We start from the raw sequence: 25,714 nt of genomic DNA, 5'->3' as shown, positions 1-25,714 counted from the left end.
TAATGGTGAAAGAGACCAGTATTATGTAAGGCTCAGTAAGTATGCCTTAGGAAGCAAAACACAAAAGAGAGAGCCATAGTCTGCAGTTAGAAGAGACATTCTCTATTCGGGCGTAGCTGTTGTCTTTTCCACAATGTTCTTGAATGGCTGCCTGGCAGTGTCATTGTTAATGGGAAGGCCCTGAATCCAGAAGCATCACATTTTAAACACCTACGCTAAATAATCAGTCAGTGCAGATGTAGTGTAGAGGACACAATGACACAGAAGGTTAATGCAATGAATTTGCACTGGGGTTTCAATTTGAAGTTAGTCACAGTTGAAATGAGTTTGATGTGGATTCAGTTTAGTTCCAGGGCAGGAGATTTAGCTACATCACAAAACTGACATACTCAGGACATTGCTCAGAATTCAGGAATGTTTCAGATTAATTATGTCACTGCCACAGATATCTGGTTCTAAAACAAGGAAACTATTCATTAAAAGCAATCCTAGATAATCAGAATCTGACTGGCTGTCTTGGCATTGTGATGTTGAATTTCTAAAGTCTGATTAAAGATACAAAAATGATTAATTGCAAACTGTATTAAATTTACTGCCTGTATGTGCTTTGCTGTTTGTAGGTACCTCAAGTCTATTGTAGAAACTATTTTGATATATCAGCATTTTAAGAAATTGTATCCAGAACAACATGTTGCCAAACAGGAACTTGTAGACTTTTGGATGGACTTCCTAGTTGAAGCCACAAAGACAGATGTGTCTGTAGTTAGATTTCCAGTAAGTGTGCTTTTTATTAACTCTCTCACTTAACTTCTAATTGTATTAATTTCCTTTTTGTCATATAGCATGGTTAATAAAAATACCACTTGTTCAGAACTTTTCAGGCAATAAACCATGCTCCCAGAAGAAATATATTTGATCTGCGTAGTGCAGTGGTTTTAGCTGATTAAATTCTGTGACAATGCTTGGTCTGTTTTATAGGAAAATGACAAGGGAAAAGCCAAGATAGAATTTTATAATTCAGGCTATCTATAATGTTCCAATCTGTGCCAAACGACAACAGATCAATTAAATTACACATTGGGGAAAGGAGTTTTTCTTTCTCTGTCTTATCAGTTGTTAGCAACACATTGTTAGGCTTAGCATATCTGACTCACAATTTATTTCACTTAATGATGTCCACTTGTGCACTGTTTTAGGGACGATAAGTGAGCCTAGACAGCCAGTACCATACTGTTTATAGTATTAGACAGTAATCCACAACCACGCTACATTACATGCATTCAAATATTTCCTAGAAAAATAATTATGAACCCTGCTAGTAATATATTGCTCAATTGCTTTATGCTGAATGGCTACTTTATGCCCAGCTAGAGGGTGCAGGATATATGCAATAAAAAAATCCTCACTACTACTGTTTCCTGTATGCTATGTGTCAAGGAAAAGTTGTATTTTAGACACTTTGATGTGGTCGCTTTTGACAAATACTGCTTTTTTATTATTTTTAAATGGCAACCAATGTTGTCACCCAAATTCCTGAGAAGTGCAAATGGGCTGTTTTGTACAGCTCTGCAGGCTGCTGGGGATTGGACACAATGTGTACGTGGTACAATCAATCCCAGGGAAAACTGCACTGTGTAATGCTCAAGAGCAACTGCTCCAGACAGTAAGTAGTGACCATGTGAGGCTCTGGAGGGAATCCTCTTCGGTCTTTTTTCTGCAAGGAAGGGTGGTGACATGGTGAGGTTTTTGGAGGGAGTTAAAGCAAGAAAATATGCAGATTACTCTGGGCTTCGTAACAGACACCCAGGGGAAACCACATCCCTTTCTTCTTCGTACTTATCACATGACATAATGAAACATTGAAAACAGGATCTGCCTTCCAGAACTGTCTCAGCCAAACTCTCTTATTTTCTTTAAAATTAAAATTGGGAAGATCTGGTCAATAACACAGTACAGCTTAAAGGTGACATGTTGTACCCATACTTGTTCATGTGACTATACTACTGTCACCCAGTAACAGGCCTCTTCTCCCTCACAGTCTGAAAAATGTACATGTACAAGCAAAACAGATTGTGCATTGCATACAGTAGAGAAAGGGCAACAAAAGAGGAGAAATGGAAAGGCACTATGGAATTTTTTTTGTTAAAGCTTTACAAATAAATGGTATTTATAAAAAAAAAAAAAAAAAAAAAAAGAAACAACTCATCTGTAACGCTGCTTCTGTGTAACAGTCTTCAGCACAGATTGCCAATACGGTCTGGATCTAGGGACTTCAGTACCAACGCACCAGCTTCTACTAATTGAACATACAAAGTAACTTCACAACTGGCAGCTGAAGAAAGCTGTTATCCTCTGACTTGACACTGGAAGAAGACATGACACGCTTTACAAGGATGTTACATATGTAGAAAAATACAGATACTAAAATGCTGCTGCATGCATTTCTTTACAAACTTAAGGCCCAATTCTGAGATGCTGAAGGCCAGACTTTTATAGGTATTCAGGCGCCTAAAGACGCAGATAGGTGCCTAGTAGGCGCTTTTGAAAATCCCAACTTCCATCTGTAGGCATTGACATACTTTAAAATCTGGCCCTGAGCTACACTTGTCACTATAGCCAAATGATCTGTGGGCAGTCAGGCCTAGTGTTTGAAATGAGAGTTCACCCTATTGGTTGTAACTGGGTACTGGGTGGGCAGAGTCCAAGAATGAGCTGAGGGTCAGTGCCAGAGGGACAGAAGCTGAATGCCAAAGCCGGAGGGTAAACGAGTCATAGGTCAGAAGCGAAGCTGAGGATCAGAACTGGAGAGACAGAAGCCAAATGTGAGAGCTAGAGGGTCAACCAGAGTCATAGGCCAGAGGCAGAGCCAGGGAATCGAAGCCAGAAATCAGAAGCTGGAGGGGAACAGGGGCGGGAGCAGACAGGGACTGGAACAAGGGCAGCTGCAGGTGGAGGGGTTGAGCAGCCACTGATGTACTGTGGGGGCCAGGCTTATAAGCAGGGCTGCTAAACCAGCAGGCAGTCAGGGGTTGTGGCCACTCTGCCAGCTCCATCTGGGCTCATTGGTTGCCTAGTAGCAGTTAGTCTGGGAGCAGGCCAGGAGCTGGTCCTAGCTGGTCTGGACCCTGCCAATCAGCTGAGAGCTATGGAGTGCCACCAACTGCTGTTGACACCTATAGAAGTATATGGAGTGTAGAATTTGAACCATTGGGAATTTCTAATAATTTCTATTTGGGTGGTTTTAATTTTTTTTTAAGCAACTAAGAGAATTCTTGATGGTCTCCAAGACCTGGACATGAGAGGGTAATCCGACCCTGACCTCTTCTAGCTCTGCCCCAGAGTTTGTGAATTCTGAGCTGAAGGTTGTGGCTTTTATCTTTGCTTCTCCAGTCTAGTCACACACAGCCCTGTGATATCACTTTGTTGCAGACACAGCTTACAAATTCTGTAAATCAGTAAGTTTAATATTTATTTACAAAAGCAGTTTAAAAATCCTTCTTTAAAAGTGAAGTATAGAAATCACTTGCAAAAAACCACACAACATTGACAAATGCTGATCTTAAAGTATGCGGGAAGTGGGTTTGGAGGCAGGTGTTTTAGGTACAAGAATTAATTTATGCTGTTCTCTAACTTGATTTCCTTTCTATTTTAAATAAATAAATTTCAACAGTCTGGGGGGAAAATATTTTATAATATCAATTCAGAATAAATGGAAATGCAGTAACCTTTTCCCCAATTAAATTTACAGACTGAAACAGAAAACTTTACATGCAGTAAATATAGACTTAAAGACTTTTGGAGGAGTTTTTTTTCCTGGAAATCAGATTTAAATATAGAATACTATAAAAAGACTAATATCAGTCTTTACCAAATGTCTACAAATGCTAAACTGTGCTGACTTTTTCCTTTAAAGGCCTGAAGTAAGATGGGTAGGGCCCTACCAAATTCACAATCCGTTTGGGTCAGTTTCATGGTCACAGGATTTTAAAAAATCATAAATTTCATGATTTCAGATATTTAAATCTGAAATTTCACAGTGTTGTAACTGTAGGGGTCCTGACCCAACTCTGAAGGCAGCAGCAGCAGAAGTAAGGGTGGAATGGTATGATATTGCCACCCTTACTTCTGCGCTGCTGCTGGTGGGGCGCTACCTTCAGAGCTGGCCGCCTGACCAGCAACTGCCGCTCTCCAGCCACCCGGCTCTGAAGGCAGCGCAGAAGTAAGGGTTGCAATACTGTGACCTTCCCTCCCCCACAATAACCTTGCGACACCCCAACAACCCTCTTTTGGGTCGGGATCCCCATTTTGAGAAACACTGGTCTCCATGAAATCTTTATAGTATAGGGTAAAAGTACACAAAAAAACCCCAGATTTCATAGAATCATAGAAGATTAGGGTTCGAAAAGACCTCAGGAATTAATTTGTAAACTTGACACCATCAAATTGGGCCTGAATAAAGACTGGGAGTGGCTGGGTCACTGCAAAAAATAATCTAGTCCAGCCCCCTGCTCAAAGCAGTGCCAACCGCAACTAAATTATCCCAGCCGTGGCTTTGTCAAGCCAGGCCTTAAAAACCTCTAAGGAGGTTTCATGGGGGAGACCAGATTTCATGGTCTGTGATGCATTTTTCATGGCTGTGAATTTGCTAGGGCGCTAAAAATGAGCCATCAGCTACTTTTGGCTAAGCATTTTTGATGTAGCATGGCATAACAGTATACTAGGTTAGATCAAATCTTGCTGCACTGAATTCTGTCTCTTCTGGATTAATCTTCCAAATTTTGCTCTTACATATCCCAAGAATTGTTTCACAATCTGTTGCTGTTAGCATGTGGCCTCTTGGATGCTTTTAGCTCCAATGGAACCATTCCCTTCTGTTCAGTTCTATGGTTACTGCTCACAATGGTCTGACTTAAAAGCAATTCAGTCTAGCTCCAGAGTGAAGAACTTTCTGCTTTCTCTCTGATGAGCTTCCCAACTGCTCCTTTCCCAGCCCAAACTGCAAACAGAGGCACAAGCTGACCTTCTCCCTCTAGAAGGTAAACATTCTCAAATTGCCTCCAATGGGTCCAAAAACCTACCATATTACGGAGGTTGCTCAACACCTGGCAGTAGAAAATGAAGGTACTCAGAACCTTGTTGAATTAGGAGTACCAGGTGATCACATGTGTAGTGGAGAAAGGCAAATTATAGAAAAACTAAATTTAAACTAGAATTTCAGACCTTAGGCTAGTGTGATCATTTTACACAGTTTTATCTTTTCCCCTTGTGATTCCTAATGTGCTAGGACTTCAGACATGTTTTCAATTGATCACAATGCTTTTAAAATTTCATAAACCTTTTAATGACTTTTAATCGCCCCCCCTAGGTTTTAATATTAGAACCAACAAAAATTTACCAGCCTTCATATCTGTCCATCAATAGTGAGGCGGAGGAGAAGACCATATCTATCTGGCATGTCCTACCTGATGACAAGGTAAACCACTGCACTTGTTTTAGGATGAGAAATGTAAATAATGAATCGTATCTTATGGTCTCTGAATCATGTATGTGACATAAATCCTGTAACTAAAGACTTCTTACAGTTGACTACACAAAATTTGTGGCATATAAGAAATATCTTCATTTACATATATTGTTGGGAATTGCTTATTTTGCAGGCAGTGTTTCAGTTTTCCATGATCTCTTTTATGATTTAAAAAAATGTTAAATTTATAATCTTATTTCAGAAGGCTTCATTTAAGTATATAGTGCACAAAGATTCAGAAGCACATTACTGAAAGCTTGGCTTTTAAAATATATGTATGACACACCAGTAACATTGTAATATAAATGTATTTGTACAAATGGAACTTTCCTGTTTTTTTCCTCTGGTGTTACCCAAATCCATGTTATAGTTTTGAAATGTGCTTAAAAGAATTTGAACTTTTGAAAGATGTGTTTCTTTCAAATTAGACAGTTTCACCAGAATGGCTTACCTGTGTCATCTCTGAGTACTGGACCCTCAGTAATGCACTGAGAGTATCAAAAATGCCCCTAGCTAGCACTCACTGGTTTATATTGTAGCCTGGTGGAGACACTATAAATAAGATGGCAGAGGAAATAAAGATCATTGTTTTGAATAGTTGTGCAGGAAGACAGGAATTAAAAGAGGAAATTGATCAAAGAAAATAGATGTTTAGGAGACTGAGAAGCTGAGAAAACATGGTTAAAGATGGAAACTTGGAAGCGGAGGTGTGGTTAAGGCAAAGATATTTGGAAGGAGAGTGAGTCTGAAGGGAGCTTTGGAGACATGGAGTGAAGTGAGGCGTAGATGGAGGAATTACTGCTTCCAGGAAGGAAACAGTAGAGTGATGGGGGTTGGGGCAGCCAGGAAGTTTTGGAAGCAGGAAGAAAGACAGGAGCCTGGGAGAAGTGGAAAAGGGGAGAGGAGAAGAAGGAGGCATAGGGAATGAGTGGGTTCAGGGTGTTGTGGAACCATAAAAATGTTACATATGGTTTCTCAGCTCCCAAGAACCAGAACAGTCGTCATTATTTCTTTTCTAATGACTTTTCTTCAGTTGCAGGGTACGATAGAGGGGAATTGTTTCCTGGAATCAGTCTGTCTTGTGCCTTTTACACTTACAATAGAAATATTTCTGACATGCTCCTTTTTCTCTATTTTCTATTTCTACTCCACCTTCTTTGAACAATGTACGTGGAACACAATGAGTAATAGCACTTGGGCATTTTCTGGGGAAAATGGACTGTGGGGAAAAGCATGTAGGTAATGGCAGTAATAGGACATTCAGAAGACAAATTGAAATGCAGGCTAAACTGTGTCCAGATCAATGAATTCCTGTTTATATGTGGTCAGCTTTGATCAGCATCATTCATGATAGCCTCAGACTATCAAACACATACATACATTGCCTTAGCTGTTGGACACAAACCAAAATATATTTGCCACACATTGTAAATGTTGTCACGTTAGTGCTGTAGAAGAAACCCTGATACCATAAAACATCTGCTCTGGAAGATTGCTAGAGGCTATTCCATATTTGGAATTATCTCACTACCCCTAAATGCATGATTCTTAATAATTCACTCCCAAACAATCCACTTCTCTCTGTTTGGTGGCTTATCTCTCATACCATAAATATGAAGCATGATTATTACTCTGAACTCCCCAAATCCTTTCATCCTTGCTCAAAGATTCTGTAGTGTAATACTAACTGAACGTGCATCATTCATTACTGGATAAAATTTCTTCATAGCCATGTGGTCAACATTCCTTAATTTCTCTAGATATCTTTTTAAACTTTCATGAACCTCAGTCTCTCTCTTTCCTCCTGTACTCGGAATAAAAACAACGAGGAGTCCTTGTGGCACCTTAGAGACTCACAAATGTATTTGGGCATAAGCTTTTGTGTCAACCTGAAGCAAATACTCACCAGCAACTACACACCACACAACAGAAACACTAACCCAGGAACCAATCCCTGCAACAAACCGCATTGCCAATTGTGTCTGCATATCTATTCAAAGGACACCATCATAGGACCTAACCACATCAGCCACACCATCAGGGGCTTGTTCACTTGCACATCTACCGATGTGATATATGCCATCATGTGCCAGCAATGCCCCTCTGCCATGTACATTGGACAAACTGGACAGTCTCTATGCAAATGAACAAATGGACACAAATCAGGCATCAAGAATTGTAACATTCAAAAACAAGTAGAAGAGCACTTCAATCTCCCTGGACACTCAATAACAGACTTAAAAGTCACCATTTTTCAACAAAAAAACTTCAAAAACAGACTTTAGTGAGAAACTGCAGAACTGGAATTAATTTGCGAACGTGACACCATCAAATTAGGCCTGAATAAAGACTGAGAGTGGCTGGATCACTACAAAAAATAATTTTCCCTCTGTTGATATTCACCTCTTCTTGTCAACTGTTGGAAATGGGCCACATCCACCCTAACTTAATTGGCCTCATTAGCACTGACCCCCCACTTGGTAAGGCAGCTACCATCTTTTCATGTTCTGTGTATTTATACCTGCCTAATGTATTTTCCACTCCATGCATCTGATGAAGTGGGTTATAGCCCATGAAAGCTTATGCCCAAATACATTTGTTAGTCTCTAAGGTGCCACAAGGATTCCTCATAGTTTTTGCTGATACAGAGTAACACGGCTACCCCTCTGAAATCTGTCAGAAGATTAATTCATGTAATTGTAGGTCAAAATATGGGCTCCTTACTCCCATCAGTGAGCAATTAATTAGATTCACTGCAGTCAGTGGAACTGCCTATAAATATTTCAAGACAAAAATCTAGGATAAGGGAAGACTGAGAATATGCATCAGTAACTTAAAGATAAATAACATTGCAAGTGTGTTGTAATTTTCGAATGACTAAGCATTACAAACCCAGGAAATTCAGAATGAAGGCTGTACTTAAAAGAAATTTAGTCATGTTAGGAATGGAAATATACAATTAGGGTGCACAAACAACCTTAACTCTGCCCTGTAGTGACATCATGCAATAACCATTAGATTATGATTAAGGAACAGTGCTTAGTGTTTCGGCCACAGATAAAATGAAACTGATTTTTAAAGATTTTTTCCCTCTATATGAGAAATTTGAAGAGTCTGTGTGATTCCATTATTGAGATTATTTGGGACAAAAGACTAAAACATGCTCAATTTCTTAAAGGACCCAGGATTTAATTAATTTTTAACTCATGAGTTAATAGATTTACTGGTAAATTCTCAGAAAATTCATTCTGTACTCAAAGAATAAGTGTGTAAGTTTAAGGAGTGTGTGGTTTATTTTTCAGACATAAGAGGTTTAATATTTGCTTTAAATGTGAATGGAACTCAACTTCTCAATTTGCAACTGGTAACTACATAACAAGAAAGGATCTCACAATCTGGCCCAGTATAAATAAATTGCCCTCTTCCTTTTCCACAGCCATTTTCCAATGAGTATTTTCTGCTTAACTCAGTTTTAATTAAATGATGAAACTTGCGAAACTTAAAGAAATTAATGGGAAAGTTCTTATAAAAGTCAGGTGGTAGATATGCTTTGTTTCTGCTATAAACACATGTACCATTCCCCTGTAGTTCCCTGAATGTACCAATTTGTTTTCTCATAGGTTTTAGAGAAGTGCCACAGTCCTATTTGTCAGTAGGAAATGCAGTAGCCAAGCTGCCTCGATTTCATGTTGGCTTCTGAATCCAATTTGTGATTTTTTTACTAACCGAAGAACAGATGCTGGAGTTGGATAGCACCCTGATATGTTTACTCAGGTTGTTTAGAAGTTGGCAGAATCATGAGCAACACAGCTTTTCTGTAATTCAGCAGCCTGAGAAAATGATGTGGTAAATGAAAGAGGTTGTATGAATCTGTGAGAGATTACTCTTTCATAAACTACAAAACTATAACATATGACTTGGGCTTCTCATGCTTTTTTAATCCTTTCACCCTTCCTGAATGTTTATTTTGGAGTGTTCATGGGTAAAAATGGGGTGAGGACCCATAGCTGGAAAGCATTCAGGGGCAATTGGGAGGTGGATGTGGGGAGAGGGGCAGCTGAGGTTGCTGGGATACTCCCCACTATTGCTGGGGGATAGGGGAAGCAGAGGTTCAGGTGGTGCTCTTTCCTCATATAGGGGGGCCAGGAGACCTAATGTGGCAAGAATCCCCATCCCTTTGCTCTGTTCCCTCCTGTAGGCAAAGAAAATGCCCATGTAGGCTCTTCGTCAACTAGCGTGGGAGGGGTGCAATATTAGACAGCAAAGGCTAGTTTAGAAAACTAGAATGATCTAAAATTAGTAGGGCGCACATTCCGTAGATTAAATCTGGCCATCTGCTAGGTCTCAAAACGTAATGGTAAATGGGGACTCATCACTGAATGGGTGCGTTTCTGGTAGGGTCCCTCAGGAATCAGTTGTTGGCCCTAAGCTATTTAACCTTTTTATTAATGACTTGGAAGAAAACATAAAATCATCACTGATAAACTTTTCAGATGACACTGACTGGGGGAGTGGCAAATAATGAAAAGGAGAGGTCACTGATACAGAGTGATCTGGATCACTTGGTAAGCTGAGCTCCAGCAAACAATATGTGTTTTAATAAGGCCAAATGTAAATGTATACATCTAGGAACAAAGAATGTAGGCTATACTAATGTGAGGGGGGACTCTTATCCTGGGAAGCAGTGTCTCTGAAAAAGATTTGGCTTTTGTAGTGGATAATCAGTTGCATATGACCTCCCAGTGTAACACTATGGTCAAAAGGGCTAATGCAATCTGTGGATGCATAAGCAGGGAAATCTCATGTAGGAGTAGAGGTGTTATTTTACCTCTGTATTCGGCACTGGTATGACCATTGCTGGAATAGTGTGTCTAGTTTTGGTGTCCACAATTCAAGAAGGATGTTGATAAATTGAAGAGGGCTCAGAGAAGAGCCAGGAGAATGATTAAAGGATTAAAAAAACATGCCTTGTAGTGATAGATTCAAGAAACTCAATATATTTAGCTTAACAAAGAGAAGGTTAAGAGGTGACTTGATCACTGTCTGAATACCTTCATGGGGAACAAATATTTAATAATGGGTTCTTCAGTCTAGCATATAACACGATCCAATAGCTGGAAGTTGAAGGCAGACAAATTCAGACTGGAAATAAGGTGATATTTTAACAGTGAGAATAACTAACCATTGGAAGGATTTACCAAGGGTCATGGTGGACTCTCCCATCACTGACAATTTTTAAATCCAGATCAGATCTTTTTTCTAAAAGGTATGCTCTAGGAATTATTTTGAGGAAATTTTATGACCTGTGTTATACAGGAGGTCAGACAGATGGTCCCTTCTGGCCTGGGAATCTATGAATAGGTAGCCAGCCAGAAGGCAGGGGATCTTGAGCAGAAGGTCAGTCAAAACGAAGTATTTCAGGTATCTCTTAAAAGTTTAAAGCCTTAGAATTCAGCTAAGAATCTCTAAATTACTGTATATACTAGATCATAAACCGGTTCGTTTATAAGCTGACCCCCCCCAAGATGGATAAGTAAAAATGGCAAATTTTTATGACCCATTCATAAGCCGACCCTATAATTCAGGGATTGGCAAACTTCGGCTCCTAGCCCATCAGGATAAGCCGATGGGGGGCCGGGATGGTTGGTTTACCTCAAGCGTCCGCAGGCATGGAGGTAAACCTAAGTAAACAAAATGTCCCAGCCTGCCAGCGGCTTACCCTGACGGGCCAGGAGAGCAACTGGTGGGGAATTTTTTGGGGGGGGAGAAGCTGGGGGTCAGGGGAGTAACCCCTGTGACCACCCCGCACATGACCCCCCCCAACCCAGGACCTCCCCACATGACGCCTCCATGTGTAACCCCTCCCCACCTCTAGCCCGGGACCCCCACACTCTCCCCTTCCCATCCCTTCCCTTCCCACCTTACTTGGTGTGGGCCAGAGGAGGATGTCTCTGGCCTGGCCGGAGCTGCTCCAGCAGGCTGAGTGGCGCGGCCCCAGCCTGTCAGCCCCAGAGCTGCAGCTGCTTCGGAGGCTAGGGGGAGAGCAGCGTGTTCAGAAGCGGAGAGACTCTGGCCCCGCCTCTTCCCTTCTGGCTTTGGCTGTGCTGCCTCTCCTTGCCCCCTCTGTTGGGGGCAGTGGGGGAGGCTGTGTCCCACCTCTCCCTCTCTATACCCATTCATAAGCCGACCCCCTTCTCTGATGCTTCCCTCTTTTACTAAAAAAATTCGGAGTATGAACAAGTATATACAGTACTTTAAATGCTCCATTCCACAGTGTGAGCTGAGCCTGTGTTTAGGAGCAATTTGTAGCATAATTGGCATTGTATCAAACAAGGCTGACCATATTTGAATATCCTCCTTCCTCGTTATTCCAATCAAACATTGCCTTCTCAAGGTTTGTCAAATCACTCAGTACCTTTCCATGATACTGAGACATTTCTACTCCTTCTACATTGAGCATTCATTTTTAGCTATTAAACTAGGTCTGAGCAGAAAAGTTTTGGCGATTTAGATGCATTTCATAAACTGGCAAAATAATCTATTATGGAAATTTTTTATGGACATTTATGTAGAGGTAACACCTGGAAGCTTTAGTCCTATTGTGTGGCAATGTGCTAAGGAATAAATGAGTCCCTGTGATACAGTTTACCCAATAACTCATTTAATATGGGGACATTCTCACATCATTCATAGCTAGTTCGAATTTGCTACTTTACAACTGCAGGTTACTTTTAAATGAATTTTTTAAATTATTTGAGGTTTGATGTAGGACTAAAGAAAATACAGTTGTGTGTATTTGGTACATTATATTATGGTATTTTATATTAACATAGCCACCTGTAATAAAATGTGAACAGAAAAGAAAGATGGATTAAGATGATACGGAGGAGGGGGAAATTGATCTGGGAAAAGGTGTTGTAGATTATCAAGTACTGTTGGCTCAGCCTCCTTTACAATTCACTGTACAAAATGCAGCAACTCTGGTAATGTGTCTCCCTTCTTTATTTCTTGCTATTCTTGACAGGTGTCATAAGCTGTTCAACTTCATGTCTCTTTTGTCTTTGGGAATTCATTTGGTTGTGACTATGGTTGGCACCAAGGCTTCATTCTAAATCTTGTCTCTCAGCAAGAAATGTTTCTTGGCTTTATTGTTCTAGTTACTAAAATGTGCTCCAGAGCAGTATTTCTATTCGTCAAAGATTGTTCAAAGATGCTATTGGCATTATGCTAAGATGCCACAAAGAATAATTGCTACAGTGTAAAATGCTAATATTTTGAGTAGCATTCCTAAATCTTTCATCCTCTTCAGTTACAGGGTAAAAGATAATACATGTTGGATCTTTTATATTAAGGGGAACTTTTATTATTATGTTTTATCTTTACATGTTTTCTGTATGTTACAGAAAGGTATTTATGAGTGGAACTTCAGTGCTGCTTCTATCAGGGGAGTAAGGTAAGCTTCCTTTATTTCATTATCTTAAACAAACAAAGGTAACTGGATGAGTGGTCTGTTGGGATAGTGCAATGACTTGGATGGAGCATTGGGGACAAAACTTAAGAGAGTTTTGCATCTGCCTGAGACATGGGGATTTCCAACATAACACAAGCCCTGAAATGTCGTCTTGTGATTCTAAAATGGCCACCTACAATTAGGGTAACCAGATGTCCCAATTTTAGAGGGACAATCCCGATATTTGGGGCTTTGTCTTATATAGGTGGCTATCTCTTCCCCCCCCCACCCCCCCCGGTCCCGATTTTTCACACTTGCTGACTGGCCACCCTACCTGCAATGGCTATCCTACAAAAACAAAATAAAAAAATTAAAATTGCTAATTTAAAAAAATATTATTTTGCTGACTAAAATAGTGCCATAATTCACATTTAAGTGAATTTATAAGTAGAATTAAAATAACGGGTTACTTTTAATGTATTTATTTATTTATTTATTTATTTTATTATTTGCATTACCATAACACCTAGGAGTTCCTGTCATGCACCAGGACCGCATTGTGTTAGGCTTTCTATAAACACGTAACAAAAAAGATGGTCCCTGCCCAAAAGACCTTATAGTCAAAGTATAAGACAAGGGATAACAGGTGGATGCAGACAGGGAGAGCAGAAGGAAACAATGAAACTGTGATAGGCTGTAGTCTCCACACACCAGCTGCCTGTCTGTTAAGTTCTTTTGTAGGCATCATGGCACAGTAGAGTTTTGAAGAAGGTTTGAAGGAGGACAATGCAGTAGTTTTGTGAATGTTTATGGGGAGCTCCTCCCAAGCGTGAGGGGCAGCATGGGAGAAAGCACAAAGAGGCTTCTTTGAAAATTTAACAAATGGGCAGTGGAGGCTGGTATCCTTAGCTGATAGGACACAGGTGTCAACATCTCTGTAACGAATGAGAGATCATAGGCAGTACTGGGATAGACTATGAAAGGCCTTGCAAGTGAAGACAAGCAGCTTATATTTCATGCAAAAGAGAAGGTGAAACAGTGGAGGGATGCAAAAAGAGGGGTGCCAAGGTCAAAGCAACAGGCTAGGATAGTGATCTTTGCACTTTGAGTGATATCTGTGGGGCAAGATTGCATATGTTAAGGCCAGAGAAAGGATAGTAATCAAAATGTAAGATAATGAGACTGGATGAGAGTTTTAGCTGGATGGATGGAAAGGAAAGGTCATATCTTAGAGATGTGAGGCAGAAAGAATCAGAAAGATTTAGACAGCCTGGATGTGAGGAGCTAGAGAGAGGGCTGAGTCAAAGATGATGCCCAGGTTATAGGTATCAAGCCCCTTTCAGGGCATCCAAAAATAACTAGTTACATTGAAAACTTAGGTCATTAAAGTGTATAATTTCTTTATGTTGTGATTTTGAAAATTAATTGTTATCCTATATTATTTTTAAAAGATTGTTTTACTGATATTTACAACTTAAAAAAATTAAATGTATATGATCCGAGGAATGGAAAACCTGTCTTATGAAAGGTTTCAGAGCTTGGCTTGTTTAGCCTAGCCAAAAGAAGGCTGAGGGTAGATATGATTGCTCTCTATACATATATCAGAGGGATAAATACCAGGGAGGGGGAGGAATTATTTAAGCTCAGTACCAATGTGGACACAAGAACAAATGGATATAAACTGGCCATCAGGGAGTTTAGACTCGAAATTAGACGAAGGTTTCTAACCATCAAAGGAGTGAAGTTCTGGAACAGCCTTCCAAGGGGAGCAGTGGGTGCAAAAGACATATCTGGCTTCAAGACTAAGCTTGATAAGTTTATGGAGGGGATGATATGGTGGGATAGCCTAATTTTGACAATTAATTGATCTTTGAGTATTAGCCGTAAATATGCCCAATGGCCTGTGAAGGGATGTTAGATGGGGTGGGATCTGAGTTACTACAGAGAATTCTTTCCTGGGTGTCTGGCTGGTGAGTCTTGCCCACATGATCAGGGTATAGCTGATGGCCATATTTGGGGTCGGGAAGGAATTTTCCTCCAGGGCAGATTGGCAGAGGCCCTGGGGGTTTTTCGCCTTCCTCGGCAGTGTGGGGCACGGGTCACTTGCTGGAGGATTCTCTGCACCTTGAAGTCTTTAAACCGTGATTTGAGGACTTCAGTAGTTCAGACATAGGTTAGGGGTTTATTACAGGAGTGGGTGGGTGAGATTCTGTGGCCTGCATTGTGCAGGAGGTCAGACTAGACGATCATAATGGTCCCTTCTGACCTTAAAGTCCATGACTCTATGACTCATAACAAGAAATCAGGTAAACTCTGTTGCCCCGGAAATGTAAAGGGCCTCGTTCTCATGTGCACTAAGGACTCTTTATTCAACTTTGGATCTTTGCTTCCCCCTGGCCCTGGCATGCCCACATTTTTCTTCAGCATGCTTCCTTAAATAGGGAGCAGAAAATGGCTGGCACAGAAACCAGCTCTGCCAGTTCTGTTGGCTTTACTTCAGCAAAAAGCTCTCTTCTGCATGTAGGATTCTCCGGTGGTCATTCATGTCCAGATTCTGCCCCCTCAGTATCACTGAACTGCTGCAGAATCTGGCCATAGAGTGTACTCATGTGCATGAAGTTAAACACGTGCAGAACTATTTGAAGGATCCAGGTTTTAATTTGCGCATGTTAATATCTAGGAAAGTACCACTGAACTGCTTTAGATCACTTCCTTTTTTATCTTACTTTCTTCCTGTGCATACACGTACCATGGCAATCTGTCACATCCCATTTCATATTTTTAAGTGTATTTTTTAAAAAAGAAAATCAAATTATCCAACCAGTCCTCTCTTCTAAAAATGGCACAAAAATTGTCTGATGTCTCTAATAAATTCCTAAACAGATGGACCCTTTTTGCCTTTCCAGCATCTAATAACTCTTTTAGCTATCAACAGACACTAGGGTGACCGGATGACAAGAACAAAATATCGGGACACCTGGGAGGGCAGTCACAGGCTCACCCCCTCCCCCCCAAGGCCGGCTCTAGGTTTTTTGCCATCCCAAGCAAAAAAAAAAAAAAAAAAAAGCTGGAGTGCCGCCGAAGCAAAATATCAGGACAAATGGCGTCCCGACTGTACATCGGTCAGGATGTGGGACAAACAACTAAATATTGGGACTGTCCCGATTTTATCGGGACATCTGGTCACTCTAACAGACACAGCGGATCAGTTTATTTTAGGGAAAAAACTGCAGTCTGGTTTCAGTTTTTGTTACAATACATTTTCGAACATTTGTAAACTTCTTGCCAAATGGTGGTGGCAGGTTTTTTTGGCACTGCTAAAATATGTATTAGTGTTTACTAATGTTATTTATATGCCTCCAGTACTGTTGTTATCATTTAAGCCCAGTCTGTTTATTTTGTCAGATGTCCAAGAAAGTCTGGAAAATTTTAAACTGCCTCAACTAGAGCTAAGGTCCGTTTCTGCCATGGCCCTGACAGAACTCAGAACTCAGACAATCTTCGATAGCTTGGCTGAGGGGCAGTTGGGCAAAGTCGATGTTTGTTTAATTACAAAGCTAAATAAATCTGTATGCACATCTTGTATAAAAGTATCTGTATATAATCGGCATAGGTGCTGGAACTACGGGTGTTGGGGGTGTGGCAGCACCCCCTGGCTTGAAATGGTTTCCATTATATACAGGGTTTCCATTATATACAGGGTCTGTTGCTTTCAGCACCCCCACTATACAAATTGTTCCAGCACCTATGGTAATCATTACCCTCTCCTTTTAGTTGTTGCTAATCTTGTTAGATTAGAAGCTCTTTGAGTCAGGGGCCATATTTGTGGTACACCTAGCGCAAAGGGGCTCTTCTCCTGATCCCAACTTTTGTCTCCTTTGAAAATTCTACCCTGGAAATATAATCCCTTACAGCTCTCTAGGAAACGGAGATTAACAGCTCTAGCAGGGAAGGCCGGGGCTCTCTGTAGTAGTCAAAGGGCCAGAGATCCCAGACTTAAACGGTCACATCATTTTTCTGTACAGACCTCAGTAACTATTTATTGGTGTTACATAACCAGCGCTTTAGCAGGAGTGCTGGGGAGGTACCTCGTACTGAAGCATGACTGATGTTTCCGGTAAGCATGTAGGGAAATGACTGAGGAGACACTTGCTTTATGTGTTCCGCAGCAGCCAACATAATCAGCCTCTTCTTCTTTCGAGTAATAGAGTTCATCCCTTAAAAATTGAGAAGGAATAAAAAAAATGTATGTAACTTTGTAAACATGGTGCTGAATCACACACTGTACCTTTGGTAATTGGTTTTGCTTGAGCATAAACTCAGCTAGTGGGTTGTGCACTAATAAATTACTCAACCTGTATCATGTATCCTTTTTTGCACACCCCCCCCCCACACACACACATTGATTACTGAATTGGGCCAGAAATTACATTCAGTCATCAAAATCCTTTAAAATCTGGCGAGCCCCTCTATGCACTTTGGTTGGTCCAATAAAAGACATTACCTCACCCAGCTTGTCTCTCTATGCATGTTGTGTCAGTTATGCCAGTTATCCAAAGAAGCGCTATTCTGCATGTGGCACACAGCTGAATTTTAAATAGCTGACGTCAATGTAAGCTGTAAGAACAAATGCAATCCAATAAATGCTTAACATTTACAATAAAAAAAAGAATAACAGCCTCTATTTTATACAGTAAAGATGAGCCCAAGTCACTGAGTGCTCAATTGTGTCTAGGACACAGTCCTGAGCACCTAGGAGTAGGCCCAGGAGGCAGTGTGCCTTTGAGAGACCACACTGAGGCACAATTCCTTCCCTATTTCCCCCTGGCTCCAGGTAGGAGAGGGGGATAATTTGCTGCTGCGTTAACCTGACTCAAAGTTTGGACGTATATCTGAGTCTGAAAACTCCCAAATTGTAAGGGTGTTTGGATTTCTATTCTGGTTCCTCCTAATATGGATACAGATGTTAGGTATCTGATGAGCATGGCATGAGAACCTGTGTTATCAGCACCCTCCTTATACAAATTGTTCCAGCACCCTGATGAAGCGTGTTCTCGGGCTGCCTCATGATGGGATTACCGCCACCGTCCTCTGTAATGGCTTGGAGACGGACCCATTCACTATCTGTACTGGTGTTAAGTAGGGCTGTGTTATTGCTTTAACCCTTCTTTCCATCTGTCTTGCATTAATCTTGATTCTTATTCGTGACTCCTTTACTTCTGGAATTGGGATTGAGTATCGCATGGATGGCCAGCTCTTCAACCTGTAGTGTCTTCATTCTACAACTAAAGTCACCAGGACTGTTATTACCAACATTCAGTATGCTGATGACCGTGATATCCTCACGCACACTGAGGCTGACTTGCAATCCACCCTAGATCTCTTCTCAGGCGCCTATCAAAGCTGGGACTTTCCCTCAACATTGGGAAGAATAAGGGTGCTCTACCGGTCTGTCCCAGCACAAGTTGGCCCCCTTCTCCCGCAATTGTTGAGCCAGTACCTTTACCTTGGAGATTGAATATAGGATCCATTGTGCCAGAGTATCCTTTGGAAAGTAGCTCCATCATGTCTTCATTGACAGAGATCTGCGGATGGAAACTAAGATCTTTGTCCACAGAGCACAGTCCGACTCTTCTTTATGAGCGTGAGATATGGGTGACGTACCGCAGCCATCTTAAGTGTCTGAAGTGGTTCAAACTGTGCTGCCTTAGAAATATTCTCCATATCGGATGGGAAGACTGTCATGCCAATGCCAGCCGTCTCTCTGCAGCTCACATCACCAGTGTTGAGGTGCAGATTATGAAACATCAACTTTGCTGGGCTAGTCATTGTGTGTGGATGGCTGATACTCCTCTTCTGAAGCAACTCCTCTTTTCTCAACTTAGTCATGGTGGTAGGACCTGCAGGGGACAGAGGAAATGCTACAATGCTGAAAGTATATCTTAAGAAGGGAGGCATTGACCCCACAAATTGGGAAGAGCTGTCTGGCAATAGACTGCAATGGCATCCATCATACATCAAGCCTCAGTCCGTTTTGAAGAGAATTGCCTTGCTCAAGAGTCTGAGAAATGGCAGAGGGGGAAGAAAAGGTAGAGCATCCCCGTCAGCAGTTGTGCTCTCTCCAGGCAACCACCTGTCACATGTGAAAATGCCTGTAGAGCATGAACTGGACTTCTCAGTCATCTTAAGTCTCATCAATGACTTTTCCTTGTATCTAGGGATAGTGGCAGCTGACGGACCAGGTTACCAAGCCACCACCTCTCCTTCTGGAGCAGGGACCTGGGTCTGGGGAATTCCGGCATTTCCAAAATTCCAGTGAAATCAGTAAAATCAGAATAATGGCTTTTGTAAAACTTGGGAATTTTGGAGGTAAAATGGGTAAAAACTGAAAACGAAGGCCCTTACTTATTTTTAAAGAATTTTCAAATTTTCTTGTTCTGGTTCAGACCCAGCTCTTGTTTTTACTGATTAAGTTGCTTTGTACTTGGCATCCTATCAATAGAATTTTTAAAAAATTATAGTATTGGAAGTTTTCACTCTTAGCAAATAAGTAAAATCTATTCACTTGAAATTTCTTCTCCACAGTTTCTGCATAATCTACTGATTAACTGCTCTATATGCTATCTCATAAAGAACTATTAATAAGCAACTGTCATGGTGCCTGATCGTGCATCCCCTGTGCATTGACTTCAGTGGGAGTGTTGGGTGCATACAGGATTTAGCTATAGGGCCATAGTAAATGTGCTTGCATGTTTTGTGAGGTAATATCTTTTATTGGACCTCCCCTCCCCTATCTAGTCTCTCTCTTATCCTGTGGCCAGCGTGGCTACAGCAACGCTGCAAACTTGAATGTTTTGTCAGTTTTGGAACTAAGCAAACAAATAATTTAAAAACACCCCGTACTCATTTACAAAGACATTAATATTTCTAAATATGCCACCCTTGTAGGTGCACCACCTCACTCTAACCCTCCTATCTACCCACACCCAAATGGGAAGAGAAGGTTTACTAGTGACCTACACACTGGCTTCTCTGCAGTCTGCAAGAAATTCATTTCACCTGGGTAAAGGCCAAGTAAAATGGTGTTATACAGTTGAATGGACAGGTGTTGGGATGATGAAACCCACACACCAACCTAAGGGTATGACAAGATGCTACAGTGCAGCCTTCTCCCTGTGGTGCTACTTCAGCATGTAGAGCAGTTGAGGCTCTAGCTCCTCTGCATTGTTGGGGATCCCAATTGCTCCACCCCACTGCAGCTCTCTGTGGCAACCTATGAACAGCTACTGCCATTCACAAGAGTTGCAGAGGACCCGCTGCTCAACTGTCCTCTGCAGCTAGAGAGTTACAAATGGGGGCTTACTGTGGAGTGGGGGGAAAGTATTGCACTGGTCATGTGTACCTGGGCGAATGTCTGTGAAAGCCTTAGTCCAGGATTTTCTGTGCTTTCTAAGTATCAGAGGGGTAGCCGTGTTAGTTTAGATCAGCCATAAAAATGTTGGCACATTGTGGGGCCATGCGGGTGCCCACAGCGGTACCACTAGTCTGGAGGTATATATTGTCACCAAATTTGAAATAATTGTGCATGAGGATAAAGTTACAGAGCTCAGCAACCAGTTGTGCTGTGGCATCATCAGGGATACTGTTCCTGACAGCTTGTATTCCATCTGTGTGTGGGATGTTTATGTAGAGAGCCTCTGGAAAACACCATCCTAGCCACCATGGATGTGTCCAGCTTCCATCCCGGACACACCACACGATCCATTGTCTACAGCCTAGCGCTGAGGTACAACCGCATTTGCTCCAACCCCTCAGACAGAGACTAACACCTGCAAGATCTTCAGGCATTCTCAAAACTACGATACCCGCACGAGGAAATAAGGAAATGGATCAACAGAGCCAGACATGTACCCAGAAGCCTCCTGCTGCGAGACAAGCCCAAGAAAGAAACCAACAGAACTCCACTGGCCATCACATACAGTCCTCAGCTAAAACCTCTCCAATGCATCATCAGTGATCTACAACCCATCCTGGACAATGATTCCTCACTTTCACAGGCCTTGGGAAGCAGGCCAGTCCTTGCCCACAGACAGCCCACCAACCTGAAGCATATTCTCACTAGCAACAGCACACCACACCATAGTAACTCTAACTCAGGAACCAATCCATGCAACAAACCTCGATGCCAAGTCTGCCCTCATATCTAAACCAGCGACACCATCACAGGACCTAATCAGGTCAGCCATACCATCACCGGTTCATTCACCTGCATGTCCACCAATGTAATATACACCATCATGTGCCAGCAATGCCCCTTTGCTATGTACATTGGCCAAACTGGACAGTCCCTACATAGAAGGATAAAGGGACACAAATCAGATATTAGGAATGGCAATATACAAAAACCTATAGGAGAACACTTCAATCTCCCTGGACACACAATAGCAGATTCAAAGGTACCCATCCTGCAGCAAAAAAACTTCAGGACCAGACTTCAAAGAGAAACTGGTGAGCTTCAGTTCATTTGCAAATTTGACACCATCAGCTCAGGATTAAACAAAGACTGTGGATGGCTAGCCAACTACAAATGCAGTTTCTCCTCCCTTGGTGTTCACACCTCAACTGCTAGAAGAGGGCCTCATCCTCCTCATTATCCCTAGCCTGATTCTTGCTTGCATATTTATACCTGCCTCTGGAAATTTCCACTACATGCATCTGACGAAGCAGGTATTCACCCACGAAAGCTTATGCTCCAATATGTCTGTTAGTCTGTAAGATGCCACAAGACTCTTGTGCTTACTAAGTAGATCACATTTATAATCAGATTTACTCAAAGTAACAGTTTCTCTACAGATCTTCAAGAAATCAAGGCTGAATGAATAGAAGGTTATTGAACCCTTTAATCAGACACTTCTTTAATGTTTCGCACTAACAGGCTGACTCGGATATTTGACTTGTTAGATTTTGTGGTTTATGAAGCATCTCTTATATTAAGTGAGCATATGGAAACAGTTCATCAGATTAAAAAATGTGTTACTATCATCATTTCATTCTTAGTACAAAGGAAAAACATCTGAGTCTATAACTATTGATGTTTCATTTTTGATCTCTACAGGGGAAAGATTCCCCCAAAATTTCTAAATTATCTTAGTTACTGTGCTCTAAGGAAATGTAGCTTATGGTCTAAAGCAGTTAAAATCCATAGAAGTTAAGTGAAGTTCAGGAAGAAATCTTGAAAGAGAATCTTCAAAAATATCTGTATATCCCTAAGCAGATCATCTTTATCCCTCCAGTGGGGCAGTTAAAACAGCCTTAACATCATCAAAAACAATATACACACTAATTAGGGTCCCATTTCAGGAAAATACTTAAAAACATGTGGAACTTTAAGCTCATGAGTCATTCCATTAATATCAGTGGGATTTCTCAGTTGCTTAAGTTTACCCATGTGCTCAAGTGCCCTGCTGAATTGGTGTCAAAATTATAAACTACTTGGGGCAGGGACTGTCTCCTCCTAGATTTGTACATTACCTAGCACTTTTTGGGCTCTACTGCAGTACTAATAACAATACCCACAGACAAACATTCTGATTTATAAAATTATCTGTCCTTCTACTAAGTAGCTTTTGTAAAATGCACATTATTCAAAGAGAATATTTAAGATCCCAAGGTACCCTCAAATCTAAAAGTGACAATGACGGCTTCTACTATATTAGGAGAAGTTGTATGAATCAGAGATTTACAAAGTAGTGTTAACTTCAAAACATTTAGTGATGTTTCAAACTTCTGTATCAGTATTTTTCCTAAAACTAAAGAAAAATATGAGTCAAGTCTGTATGTACTCAGATACTTCCATAACCCCCATCATCACAGTATTTGAGTCCTTTCCTCATATCTTTTGGTGGCCCTAAATTCTCACATTGCAAGAATAAATACTATTCTCCTTTTGTTTCTGTTTGCAGTGGAGTAAGACTATAAGTGAAATCTTGACCGCCCCATTGAAGTCATTGGCAAAACCCACATTGACTTAAGCAGAAGCAGGATTTCACCCAGTATCTTTTAAGAATGAACCAATGAGGGGACTTGTTACATGTGCCTTGGTCTTGCAAACCTTGTATCTTTATTATCCAGTTTTTCTCATAAAATCTTCATCCATCCTCCTTTTCTAATATATTAATTCTACAAAATTCCACTGAATCAAATTTACACTTGAATGTCAGAGTGCAACTCAAGGGCACAAATTACAGAATGAACTGCTTCAAGTAGGATGCTCTTCAAGGAGCTCAGAGAAGGGGAAAATATTTTCAGATGAGTGAACAGCTTTACAAGAGCTCAGTTAACTGGGATTGAGAAAGGATTACTGGACAAGAGGCCCCCCTCCTACCACTTTAGAAATTTCTGTAGTATGAATCCATCCAGTCCTTCTCTATTCCTGCCCTCTCTTTGTTCTGCTGACATAGAAAATAAAAACAAAACTAGATTAGGTGATAAAGAAATGGGGGTGGGTGGGAAAGGGATGCTCATTATTGCACAGGAAGACACTATTTACGGAATACTGTGTTGTATAACACAGAAATGTCAATTACAGTAACCACCACAGGAATCTTGCCCATGGTGGGCTGCACTGTGGCTGGTTATAAAAGGAAAAGCCACTACTGTGTTCCAAAAATAAAGGTTCAAGGAGGGGAGGTTTTTAAAAATTCTGTTGCCACTGATGTAGCCCAAGGAGAGTGTGGATGGATGCATGGATGGTAACGAGTAGCAGCAGCGGCTTCAAGGGAAGGCAAGTTTAAACCTTCTCGACTCTCTGATACTGGAAGGGTGATCCACCTGGACAGCGGCAGTGGTGGCTACAGGGTGAACGAGCTTAAGGGAGTCATTGAAAGACCATTAAACTCAATGGGATTTTTTCTATTGATATAAATGGATTTTGGATTAGGTCCTTACTCCCATCACTCTTCTGATGCCCTCCTGAGGAGTGTATGAAATGGTGGGGGGCAATGCAGGGCTCCAAGCAGCAGAGATCGCATTTGAGATGGTGGGCGAGCATGTTGGACTATAACTTCATAATAAAATGATCTATAATGGTATATAACAAGATTTAATCTAGTACTTTCCTACAGTGCCCTGAGACTTGGGGCCACCAGTTCAGTAACCTGCATTTACTTTGGCTGTTCTTTCAGTATTTCAAAGTTTGAGGAGCGATGCTGTTTTCTTTATGTACTGCATAACTCAGATGACTTTCAAATCTATTTCTGCACAGAACTGCATTGCAAGAGGTATGTATTGGTCACTATTTTGCCAAATAATCTTAACTTAGATGATGATTTCTGAATGCAGACCTGTACTAGACTAGTGTTGCCTACTTTGGGATGGTGCCAGTGAGCTGCTGAGCATCCTCAACTCTCAATACCTAAACGTAAATTATGGGCATTTCAGCATCTCCCAGGAGGTGCTCAGTACTTTAAAGGGTTGGGCCCACACTTACGTTAATGTTTTAAACAAACTTTACGTGTGTATACCATGGTCCAGTCCTATGGGATCTGTTATTCCTGATGTAAATATTTAAAGCTTAATTCATGAGTTAGCCAAGCCCCAGTCCAGCAAACTACATAAGCATATAAGTAAGCCTATTGAAGTCAATGGGGACACTTGTGCTTAAACTTACACGTGCTTATGTGCTTTGCAAGATCAGGATCTACGGTTGCTTTCCCTGTAGCTATAGTTCCATTTCTGATTACAAAGAAGCACATTATGAGTTCTTTACATTACTGGTAATCCTGCTTGTGTTTAAAATACATGGAGTTGGATTGTGTGTGTACTTCTGAGAGGCACGGCACTGTGCTCATTGCTGAGGAGCAAGGAGGCTAAGGTGGTTTTAAGGCACCTTTCCACCCTCTCGATTCTGAGCTGCTCCAGGGGCTGGAGTGGACCAGGAGTAATTTAGACAGCTCTGGGGGGCTGCCTGAGTTACTGTATCTGGCTGCCTATGGACAGCAGCACTGTCCAGAATCTCTGCAGACTACACATTATGGCTCCAGACACCTCACAAACCTGCCCCTAACATGCCCTGTATACTACCTTTGCATGCAAAGGGTCCTCAAAAGACAGTCTGCAGCACCCTTCCCTCAGCAGGAGAATTCTCCTCCTCCTGGGTCCAGGGCTTTTAGAACCTTTCCATTATGCTTGATGCTTCAGTTGCTTTCCTGGCATAAAAAAGGTACAGTTTCCCTGCAGTTTCAAATGAATGCAGTATTCTTCTTCTGTATTTTACACTCTAAACTGCTGTGTAGCATTGCTGTTAAACAAGAAATGCCTTGAGACCCTCACCCCTGACTTTTAGATATAATGTTATCTTCTAGACACTTTACATGTATATTTCTCACACACACACACCTACCTACCTACCTACCTATCTTTAGACGTTAACTTTCCACTTCAAGAAGAGCAGTGATTTTTCTCTCCCTCCACCCGATCTCCCTAACTGAGCTGTTCTGGTTTAATATTCTTTACACTTAAAGGTTCTGTTTGATCATTTTTTTCACTTTAGGATTCATTCTGATGTAACTATCTAGTCTTTACCTGGATGTGTTTTACAGGTTTTTTGATATGGTGAATAGTATCACTGAAGATATAGGGAAAAACACAGAGGAAGGGGACTGTGACGGAGATTCTGTAGAGGTAAGGACAACGTCACACTTGATATTTTTCAATTTATTGAGAACTTTAGGCCTCTAGGG

The 25,714-nt window shown here is 41.2% G+C and overlaps 1 protein-coding gene across 2 annotated transcripts in view; it reads left to right on the top strand.

Annotated features, from left to right (window-relative positions):
* The window catches only part of MAP3K5 (mitogen-activated protein kinase kinase kinase 5), a 160,759-nt gene that overhangs the window by 100,521 nt on the left and 34,524 nt on the right, over positions 1 to 25,714 (top strand). For both annotated transcript variants that reach the window (XM_074948490.1, XM_074948489.1), the window contains 5 exons: positions 621 to 774; positions 5,366 to 5,473; positions 12,928 to 12,977; positions 24,158 to 24,253; positions 25,574 to 25,655. In XM_074948490.1, the coding sequence (XP_074804591.1) occupies positions 621 to 774; positions 5,366 to 5,473; positions 12,928 to 12,977; positions 24,158 to 24,253; positions 25,574 to 25,655 (490 nt within the window). The remainder of the gene's footprint in view (positions 1 to 620; positions 775 to 5,365; positions 5,474 to 12,927; positions 12,978 to 24,157; positions 24,254 to 25,573; positions 25,656 to 25,714) is intronic.

Source organism: Natator depressus, chromosome 3 (assembly GCF_965152275.1).
Source record: "Natator depressus isolate rNatDep1 chromosome 3, rNatDep2.hap1, whole genome shotgun sequence".
Lineage (NCBI taxonomy): Eukaryota > Metazoa > Chordata > Testudines > Cheloniidae > Natator > Natator depressus.
The sequence above is the reverse complement of the archived record's forward strand: the minus strand, read 5'-3'. Positions and strand labels throughout refer to the sequence as shown.